The following is an 11,597-nucleotide window of genomic DNA, read 5'->3' as shown; positions in this document are numbered from 1 at the left end:
CGTATACTTTTAATATCAATAAATTGTTTAATAAGTTGTAAATAAAAAGAAAATGATTTTGAAAGTGTATATTTTATATATAAAATTCGAATAAAACTTTAATTCGCATTTGATATATCATCTGCAATTAACATTTATCTTAAGAATACACAGACTAGAAACTACTGAATCAAATTTTTGTTATCTCATAGTATCCTTGTTGATATTTTATATAATAAAAGTATATTATATATATATATATATATATATATATATAATTAGAATTATGAAATTTGTAATCAACAAACGGCGGATATTTTATTTTATTATCTATAAAGTGTTGGAAAGAAACCAAATCCTAACTTTTTAATTGCTGGTATATTTTGATTAGTTATTTAACTCCAGATATCTTTTAATATTATCTTTTTCAATCTATATTAATGGCTATTATCTTTCAACACATATTTTATTTTATTTATCTATATCTTTCATTTGAATTGTAATGTATTGTGAATTGTGAAGACATACTAGTTGACTGCAAAAATATATATATAAAGGCACATGCAGTAGAGCTTGGAAACTAAAGAACAATAGAAAGGAACTAAGAAACTTTCCGCTTCCTTCCGAGGTTGAACATTCAGCGAGACACAACAGCAGGAGCCGGCACAGTAGAACAAAAGAACTGCAAAGGTTGTCTCTCTTGTTTCTTTCACGTCATCTCATTCGAGTCACAACACATTTCACAACAACAATAACAAAGAGTATTGAAATTCGATCTCCACAGACTCTTTTTTCATGATGGGTTCCATGTCGCACGTGATCACTCTTCATGGCCTACCAGCTTCTAACCGCTATTGCCATCGTTTTTCTCACCTCAATCCTCGTTTCATGACAATGGCGGTACCGACCAGAGTCGCCACCGTCTTTCCCAAGGTTAAGAGTCAAAGCTCCAATTCCAACTCCACCGCCGAAATTGATTTCAGCGACCCTGATTGGAAAACGAAGTTCAAGAACGATTTTGAAGACCGTTTCAGACTTCCCCATGTCACTGATATCTTCCCCGATGCTGCTTCTATGCCCTCTACGTTCTGTCCCAATTTGAGGTTCGTTTCTCTATGCTTCCGGCGCAATTTAGTCCGTCATGTGACTCCGTTAACCTTTTTCTTTTTTCAAAGTAGATATGGTTTTCTGTACCGTTCTTTTATCAGAGTCAGAGTTTCACGTAATTAAAATAATGCAGCATAGAATGTCAATATATTATTGACGTAAAAACTCCTATTCTCTCTTATCAGAATTTTGGTATTGATAATATAGGTTTATTGGGGGTAAAAGTCTCGTTTTTTTTTATTAGAATTGGAGTTTGACATAGATAATTGACCTAATAGAAATCCTATTCTCTAAACTAAAATTTTGCCTTGATCTTTGATAATTCTTGTAAAAGGGGTAATGTTACATTTAAAGTCAGTAAACATTCTTGAGGTAAAAACTCCAATTCTAATTGGACAACAATAATAAAAGCACTTAACGAAGGTTACGTTTTAAGTTTTCTTTGTTTGTTTATGTTATATGTTTAGACGTGTTTTAACTGCAATTTTTTTCTTTATTTATTGGTGATGTCTATGATTGTCGCAGAACTCCTAGAACTAACGACTTTCCGGGCAATTATCCTTTGGATGAGGATTGGCATGGATATATAAATGACAATGACAGAGTGCTTCTTAAGGTGTGTCTCATTCGTACTTATGTTGTTTGAATTTAAATTCGTTACGAAGGGATGTTTAGCTGATAGATGTTAATACTGTCATAGTAATTCAGTTTCCTGTTTTTCCGTGGATCTTTATTGCATTCATGTTTCAAATTACGGTTGTAGCCGCAAATGTGGTTATGGTTGCAGCTGCATCAGGAGATGCAGTCGGCAATTTGAAGCCACTCACGTGTCATCAAATTCTGGTTAACTTTGTTGTCATTATTGTATCCTTTTCTGTAGTCATCGTATTTGGAATTTCACAGTTGCCATTACTGATTTTGAATCAAACTAGTTCTCTTAGTGGGAAATTGTTAGTACCAAATGACCAATGTGAATTGGCACATTAGGTTGGAGTGTGGAGCATTGGTTAGTTGGTTGAAAAGCTGTCTCTCTGTCGTTAAAACATTACATTCGTCTTTTTCGTTGCATTGGTTTGTAAATATAATTGAAGGACAGGGAAATGCTTGTGTTGGTCATTTAAGTGATGATCTTATTATTGTATAAAGTTTATGAATCATGTGTTTGTTAATTTCCGTTTGTTTTGATCTCTCAGACAATACACTATTCATCACCTACATCTGCTGGCGCGGAGTGCATTGATCCTGGTTGTAATTGGGTTGAACAATGGTACGAATTTTTTAGCAATAGAGCTTCCAAAGCTATCAAAAACTCATTGGACAATAGGATGTGAACATCACAGAATTGCCTCATTGCTTCTTTTTTATTTGACAGTGAGAGAGTGAGAGAGTGAGATTGAGAGAGATGTTCCTGAAACTTGTGATAATAATTAATATTAATGTCTATAGGGATATCAAATAGTTATCTCTCTCTTTCTAGTCTTATTGATATAACTTTTTCCTACCATTATACTATTTGGTAACATGTTGTGAAATCCTTTTTAGGGTTCATCGAGCTGGACCTCGGGGAAAGATATACTTTAAACCAGAAGAAGTAAAGGCCGCAATTGTTACTTGTGGAGGGCTCTGCCCCGGTCTTAATGATGTCATCAGACAGGTATGTGTAATATCAAAATGAATCTCGTATAGTTTTGACAACTTCTATATAAAATATCAAATATCAAATCTTGGCTAGTTTTCATAAAGTTATTAGAAAAATGTAACATTTTAATGCATTCATGTTACTGTCTGAATTTAGGTTTAGAACTAAAATTATTGTCATTAGTTTGTTTCCCAATGTTTGATTCCATCATGGATATCCTGCAGATTGTAATCACACTCGAAATATATGGTGTAACAAAGATTGTGGGTATTCCTTATGGTTACCGTGGATTTTCAGACCAAGAGCTGACAGAACTTCCAGTAATATCCTGCTTCCTTCCTTGTTGACTTTTGGTCTATATCTTGTTGCTTCAACTATTCTATTGAACTTTCCTTCTTGCCAATGACTGCTTACTATATTGGGATTTCATTTGTAGCTGTCAAGAAGAGTGGTTCAGAATATTCATCTTTCAGGTGGAAGCCTATTAGGTGTTTCACGTGGAGGACCTGGAGTCAGTGAAATTGTGGACAGTTTGGAGGTGGTCAATTATTCTATTGATAAAATTGATGGTTTCAGATTATTACTGTGATTTGTCTGATGTGAATGTTACGAATTTCAGGAAAGAGGGATCACCATGCTCTTTGTGTTGGGTGGAAATGGCACACATGCTGGTGCAAATGCAATTCATAACGAGGTTTGTACTCCTATTATCTATTTATCAATTGATCACATTCAGTTGGATCATGTGTGATCGATGTGATTTTCGTTTAGAAAACAGCTAGGAATTTACAAAGTTGGCTTTCTATTTGGTCCTAATCTCACTGCCTTTTCTTTTCTGATTACTCAATGTTAACATTAAACTGTATATTAAGTGTAGTGATTTTTTTTCAGTGCCGCAAAAGAAGGCTTAAGGTGTCTATAATAGGAGTGCCTAAAACTATAGACAACGATATTCTACTGATGGACAAAACTTTTGGCTTCGATACTGCTGTTGAAGAAGCGCAGAGAGCAATAAATTCAGCATACATTGAGGTGAATATACTCAGACTTTTAAGTCAATTTGATTGAACTCAGTAAAGTTTTCAGGTTGAAGATTAGGATATTTACAGTTGACTCATTTGATTAGGCACATAGTGCATATCATGGAATTGGTATTGTGAAATTGATGGGTCGTGACAGCGGCTTCATAGCAATGCATGCTTCCTTAGCCAGTGGACAGATTGACATATGTCTGATTCCTGAGGTATTGTGTTAAAAACTTGTCAGAACAGTCGTTCTTGTCATGTAGATATATACACTAATGCAAATTCTTGCTGCCATTCAAAGGTTCCTTTCAACTTACATGGACCTCGGGGAGTTTTGAGTCATCTCAAATACCTTATAGAAACAAAGGGATCTGCTGTAGTCTGCGTGGCAGAGGGAGCTGGACAGGTGACTTAAGAAATCATTTTTATAAATTATTGATTTGAAGATTCCTACATTCTGACAGAAAATTAGAAATTTAAACTTCTAACTCATACATTCTCTTGATGCAGAACTTGGTCCAAAAAACTAATGCTACGGATGCTTCTGGAAATACTTTATTTCGAGACATTGGTGTATATATCCAACAAGAGGTCTGTCATTTATTACTTGTTTACGATGATTGCAATAATCTAAGTAGGTTGAGAATTAATATTAAGAGTCTTTTTCTTTTTGTTTCAAATGAAGTAAATGTCAAATCATATAAAAGAAAAGAAAATCTAAGCACGTGTATTAGTTCTAACAACAGTTTTATTTCAGACCAAAAAACACTTCAAGGAAATTGGTGTTCATGCAGATGTGAAATATATCGATCCAACGTATATGATCCGCGCATGTCGAGCAAATGCTTCTGATGGAATTTTCTGCACTGTGCTTGCACAAAATGCTGTTAGTCCCTCTCCTTCTCTATCTTCTTCTTGCACACATGATTTCGCTTTTAGTATTGGTTGTCCTAGGTAGTTATATTTTTCACCTGATATTGAAGAGATTTTGTATCACAGGTTCATGGTGCATTTGCTGGATATAGTGGCATCACAGTAGGAGCTTGTAACACGCACTATGCTTACTTTCCCATTCCGGAAGTGATAGCTCATCCCAAGTTAGTGGACTCTAACAGTCGAATGTGGCATCGATGTTTGACTTCAACAGGCCAACCTGATTTCATTTGATTCAACCTTATACAGAGTATGTCTTAGAGATAGCTTCGTAAACCCAACATCATGATAAGTAGAAATAATACCGAGGATGCCGTTTTCTCATTCAAATTGTTTAATTGTATAGCATTGCAAATTCATAGTGCTTTCTTTCACTTCCATTCAAAACGAAATTTGAGAGGAATGACCAAGCATTGTTTGCTTGATTTTGGGACATTTGTTGTAAGTATAGAGTATTTTAAGAACATCCCTAATGGAAGTCTATTCAATGTGTTTCAAGACATGCCAATTATAGAATTCAGTACTTTGTATAGCAGTCTCTGTTCATTCTTATCCTAATAATTTTATAATTTTGAATCCAGACTGACAATAATAAAATTATAAAATCAAGATAAATAACCCCACATCAATCAAATTACTCTCGTCTCATTTCTATAACAGAAAATTAAAAACTAAAGACTCGATCTAAAAATAAAATTTAATAATTATTTAAATATACTATACAAATTTAATAGGAATTGAATAAAAAATTTCCAAAATTTATAAAGACTTAAAACTTATTTCAAACCCTGTAACTTTCTTTTCACTCATTTGTATTTTTTTTATTTTAAAGTTTTGGTATAAACATATTTTTATTTTACATTGTATTTTAATAATTTGATTAATATATTTTAAACGTTTTATGTGTTTTAAAATTTTTATATAATCATATTTTTCTATTTTGAGATATTTATTTTAATAATATAAAAATTTGATATTTTTTTATATTTTAAAATGATTTTTTAATAATTTGGTTAATAACTATTTTAAATATTTTAAATTTTTATGTAGATATCTTTTAAATAATTTTTATTATTACTATTTTAAATAATTTGATATAATTATATTTTATTAATATATGCAATAATAAGTAAAATATATAAAAAAAGTCCACTAAAAATATAAACTTTGGGAACAATAAAATAAAAAATTATAAATTTTTTAAAATATAAAATAAAATTAAAAAAATTCATTTAATTTCTACAAAAAAAAAGATAGTAAAAATTTAAAATGGTGTATTGTTTCTAACTACATAAAGTTCGCAAGGCTCCATTTCCATTATAGCTTGACAATACAAAAGACAATGTAATTTGGTTTTGAAAACTTTAGTAGCATTGATACTAAAATTTACAAGACATGGAATAAGATATATAATTATTATTTTTATATAATATAATAGAAACAATAAAAAATATTAATAAAAATATTAATAATAGATAATAATAATAATAATTATAATGATATAAATAATAGTAATAGTAATAAATTAATAATAATAATAATAATAACAACATTTTACATATCAATATAACATAATTTACAATAATTATATTTTATTTTAATCACTATCAATTAATTCTTTTTAATCTATCAAACTTATTACTAACTTCTATAAACTTTTATCTAAAATCTCTTTCTTTTATATTATTTTTTTTCTTTAATCCAAACAATTTCATTTGTATGTTTCTTTTCTCCTCATATCCATTCTCACCCCTTTTAATAAATTTCGATCTACAACCCCTACTTAAAATAGATCTTTAAACTCAATTTTATTAAAAGGTTTAATCATTCAGGAGGTTTCGATTTGGAGTTGGAATCTCAAATTGGTCGCTTTCCTTTTTTCAGTCTCAATTGGGTCCTTATTTTGTGAAAATTGCTACAACTAAACTTCTGCTGTTAAATTGGGGCCAATGACGTTATAGTTAGGTTCACGTGGCAATGTTGATGTTGGGTTTTAAATGACGTGGCTGACATATGTGGGGCGTTATGTGGATTTCAGTTGGGAAAACTTCGTACAATGTATTTTTTATGAATCTCTAATTGCTTCAATCCCTAATAAAAGGGAAAAAATTCGTTGTGCTTCTTCTTCAAGGGTTTGTTGTTCTTGAAGTAAGACAGGTTTGGTTTGAAGATGACCCATTTGTTTTCGTCTTCCTCATGTAGTAGGCGGAAGCAAAACCCTAATGTCGTCTATGGTGGTGATGGATCACCTGTTTGCCATTATGGAGAGAAATGTGATTTAAGAACTCTGAGAACTACTAAGAACAGAGGGTAGTAATTTTAGGACTGCCTTAAGAATAAGGTAAAAAAACATGGATGATATGGTATTTTTGTTATTATTTTTTAAAACAGACCATTATTTTTTTGTCATTATAGCAGCCCTCCACATTAGACGCTTAGGGTTTTTTTCATGGAAGTGCAATTAGAAAATACAAGTAATTAATAAAGGCCAAGGTCAATGTAAAAAAATTATAAAGTGTGATCACAATTGCCTTTTGTTGGTCTGATATAAAGGTAAAGGATGAACATACTTCAGCCCCACCAAGGTCATCAATCAATAGTTCCAGAAACCATGTCCACGAATCCTTGTTTTTAACTTCAACCACAACATATGCAATAGGCAACATTTGGTCATCCGCATCTCGTCCAACAGTCGTTAACCACTCCCCACCATACTTCCCATAACCCTTTACATCATTAACTTCATCATTATATGGTCCACTAACTAAATCTTCAGATTCTCACTCATCATCTGACAAACCTCTCTCATTCCCACCTCTCTCATTCCCACCCTCTACATTATCTTCAAACATGGTGTTAGAAGTCTTACTCGAACATGGTCCACTAAATTCATGTGACACACTTTGGGCTTCAACTTCCACATTACCAGACCATTCTACATCTATTTCATCATCTATATCACAATCAACTTTAACATCAACTAGCCCCTTCAACCACTCACTATTTCCATCAAGAATACCATGGTCAGAAGAGGAAGTCCAACTTCGCACATCAACTTCTTCCTGTATGTTAGCCTCATGTTCAACCCTCTATTCTTCAACTACATGCACCTTTTCATGTAGGTGAGGCTCACCTTGCACTTTACCATCAAAATCAGCCATCTCTTCGAACATAACACTAACTTCTTCAACTTCATGCACCTCTTCATCTATGACAACCTCACTTGCACTTCACTATCAAAATCAATTCTCTCTTCTAACACAACCCTATGTTCTTCAACTCCATGCACCTCTTCCTGGATGTTAGTCACACCTTTCACTTGGACATCACAATCACCCCTCTCTCCAGGTTTAGTCTCACCTTTACATTCACCATCACCTTTACCTACACACTCACTTGTCTCATGCAATAAAGGTTGAACTTGTCCTTCATCATTAGGAACATATTCCAACATGTGTATGACTTGGGGTTCAGAAACAGTGTGTACCACAAAAACATGAACCTGATCATTCATCCTAAGTAACTTAACCATATGCATGGCACCAATGTCATCACATAAAGGTTGTAACCTATCATCCAACATTGAACCCCCTCCTGTAGAGTATCATAGATCTTTATACCCAACATATCCAAAACCTTTGACTACACTTACAATTATGAAGTAAGTCCAAATATCTGGGTCAAAGGAAAACATAGAAGTCTCCCCTTCATACTTAAGCATCCCATCATTAACGAATTTCCCTCCATGGTAAAAGGCAACCTCAATATCCTTGTCCATTACGCACAATAGTATACACACACACACACACACACACACACACACACCTATAATGCAATCACATCCCAACAAAACATACACGTATTAAAACCATAATGAAAAAACACTCAAACAGACACTGTAAAACAACTTTAAACATAGGGGACCATCACATCACAATAAAAAACGCAACGCAATACAATCATGGGGGACCACCACCCAACATTCTGCTTTCCAAACACAAAACACTACAACATATGACCATAAAAAAACTCAACAAAAAGCACAACATTTACTGACATTTGTTGAGATTCACCTCCAATGACCATGTAAGATACCTCGTGATTCGTGATTCCAACAAAAGAAGGTCTCACGCCTCCAACGACCACATATGGATACCTCGCAACGCTGTTAATGTCAACTGCAAATGAACCCTAATTTTCCAAATTGAATCCTCAATTTGTATGAACCCTAAAATCTAACTTCCTTTTTCCCAATCCTAATTCGAACAAAGTATTCAGTTTAATGTTTAATTCATGTTTTCCAATTTATTTTATTTAAAAAAAAACAAAAAGACATGTCAGAATCACATACACTAAACAAGAAACTCTACGTTATTTAAAAACCAACAACATCATCATGTCACGTCAACCTAATTATAACACCATTGAATCCAATTTACGATAAGAGTCTAATTGTAACAATTTCCCCTAAATAAGACTGAAAAAAAAAAAGAATCCGTTTGAGATTCTAAACCCCAAATAGAGACTTTCTGAATGATTAAACCTCATTAAAATTAGCAAGACAGACTACTCATGCACACTCTTCACTTCAAAAACAGTTCCTTATGAATCACATTTAAGGATAACTCGCATAATCACTGATAAATATTTGTGTTGTTATTAAGATTCATGAGAAGTATAATAAATTTTTAATGAAGGGATAACTTTAAACTAAACATTAACTCCTTTATAAAGAACAATTTTATGGGCTATTACTTTTATACTAATTGTTTTGGTAAAAGATATCTAAGTGTAATTATAAGTTTTGTAATTTTTATTACATTGATTATATATGTTACTATTTTTAATAATTGCTTTATAGAAAAATAAAAATAAGGCTAAATTTAAAAATCAATCCAATGCAGAATCACTTTTATTTAATTGCATCATAATGAATTTAAATTTTAAATTACATTAATTAGAAGATGAATTAAAAAAAAAATCACAGTGATCAGAGCTTCCCTTATTAACCCCTACAACTCTACCTGCATAAGTTTAATTTTCTAAGTTCAGTTTTATCAAAATTACCAAAACAACTCCTTCACACTCTTAACAATATTAAATATCTTAACTTGTACCCCCAAAAACCCTTCCTAATCATATTATATAATGTTAAAAAGAAAAAGATTTTTCTTTATTTAAAAGAGAAAACATTTACTTCATAATTTTCAGTCACTCGTAGGTATTTGTGTTCCTTAAAGTAATAAGAGAGAAGTATAATACACTTTTCATGAAAGACAAGCAACTTTAAACTAAACATTAACCCCTAGTAAAGAACAATTTTATGGGTGATTACCAAAAATATACCACGGGTCTGTGGGGCCAAAAAACTAAGACATCTCCTTCTTATAACAGTAATTAATCTTGTGTAATGTTAATGTTTTTGTAGCCTTATAAATCTGCATTTCCTTCAGAGAATTGCTAAATAATAATAGAATCAGACTATCGGTATTTACTTCTACTTGTTGAATAATACTATAGTCAATAATACAGTGTTTCAGTCAAAGTCAAAGATAAAAGTGTAGGAATCTATGCCCTCTCTTAGACTGCTCCTTAACAGGAATATAAATGTTGCAAAGAAGTTAAATTAAAAGCACTTTTTCTGGGAAAGGGAAACCAAACCAGGCCAGCCCTACTGAACAATCATCTTTTATACTCTGATTCATACTTCATCCACCTTTTCTTTTTCTTTATTCTTCTTTATTGGACCTAATGTTCCTTCTTTTATGCCTTTTGAAAAGTCAAAGCACTCAATATTTTAGTTTAACAAATTTCAAGTAATGCTAGATTCCGCGTACCATAACAACCATAAATTCACCATTCCTCAACATATTTCAAAACAAGGGATTCAAAAAAGTCCTACAACTCTGATTCTTTTGTATCTCTGTGTCCAGTAATCTTTTGAAGTTTTACAAGTATATTCTTTAACATCATAACTTTTAAAATTCACTTTTGATGAAAATTTCACATTCTAAAACTTCAAAAGAATGCAAAAGCAAGTATCAGTTCCTTCAAATAGATTCACATCCAGCATAAAAAAGAAGCCCTAAGTCAGCACTGAGTTAGATTGTTTTGTCCACTATTCAATACCATCTCATAAATGAAAAAATTTGCATTTGTCACTTATCAGCTATGTCTGCATCTGTATAGTTTTGCATCATGCAAGTGAATCAGTTAATAGAGAATTGGCTTAATCTTGTGATCAAATATGAATATTTAGTTATCTATAAAATTATTCTATCTAACTTGAATAAGATGGTGAACAGTGATATTATTTACCAAAAGAAGCTAGATTTACATGGTGAAAAAGTTGTTTATGTTACTGCCATTAGAAGACACAATATATAGAAATGGTGAAGAGCTTGAATTTCTGACCAGAATGGCAGTGGCATTAACCATATTGGGTCCCCACCACCTAACACTGCACAGAAATACACATGGATGGAGAGTGCAACACAGTTGACCAGAAGACTGACATGCACAGAGAGATCGAAAGAGAATGATTCTCCTTGCAACTTACAATTATTAAAATGAAACTCAATTATTAAAAAGTATTTATAATTCAAGTTTTTAATAATAAAATAATCAGGTATATTTTTTAAAAACTATATCTATTATTTTTTATCTCGTCTTCTAGATATTTAAAATTATTTTTATAGTTTAATAAATTTTTATATAAAAAGGATTAGTTGTTTTCATGTACATATTTTTTTTTAATTGTACCCTTTAAGCAATTGCTATTTTAAATTAAAATAATTACATTTTTCATTTTAACCCTTTAAATAATTTTTAATCTAAATTAAATTATTTTATAAATTAAAATAATTATTTTACTATTTTATCCTTTTAATAACTATTTTTTTAAAATTTAAATA

General features: G+C 31.7%; 1 protein-coding gene across 1 annotated transcript; it reads left to right on the top strand.

Moving 5' to 3' along the window:
* The first annotated feature begins 588 nt into the window (after positions 1-588).
* Positions 589-5,187, top strand: LOC124820805 (ATP-dependent 6-phosphofructokinase 5, chloroplastic-like). Its single transcript, XM_088098778.1, has 13 exons — positions 589-1,082; positions 1,612-1,702; positions 2,280-2,353; positions 2,629-2,740; positions 2,950-3,045; positions 3,162-3,263; positions 3,345-3,419; positions 3,617-3,757; positions 3,852-3,968; positions 4,052-4,156; positions 4,261-4,341; positions 4,508-4,636; positions 4,750-5,187. The coding sequence occupies exons 1-13, from the start codon at positions 775-777 to the stop codon at positions 4,915-4,917; spliced, it is 1,599 nt and encodes a 532-aa protein (XP_087954904.1). The 5' UTR covers positions 589-774; the 3' UTR covers positions 4,918-5,187.
* Positions 5,188-11,597: the final 6,410 nt, after the last annotated feature.

This window comes from Vigna umbellata, chromosome 9 (genome assembly GCF_029865625.1).
Source record: "Vigna umbellata cultivar VRB3 chromosome 9, Vumbellata_1.0, whole genome shotgun sequence".
NCBI classification, from domain to species: Eukaryota; Viridiplantae; Streptophyta; class Magnoliopsida; order Fabales; family Fabaceae; genus Vigna; species Vigna umbellata.
Note: the sequence above shows the minus strand (reverse complement) of the source record. Positions and strands in the feature narration are given on the sequence as shown.

Bases quoted from the DNA above. Each gene is read 5' to 3' on its own strand.
- LOC124820805 (XM_088098778.1), top strand. From the start codon at position 775: ATGATGGGTTCCATGTCGCACGTGATCACTCTTCATGGCCTACCAGCT. The intron at 4,157-4,260 runs GTGACTTAAGAA...CTCTTGATGCAG, and splicing joins TGGCAGAGGGAGCTGGACAG to AACTTGGTCCAAAAAACTAA. The intron at 4,342-4,507 runs GTCTGTCATTTA...GTTTTATTTCAG, and splicing joins GTGTATATATCCAACAAGAG to ACCAAAAAACACTTCAAGGA.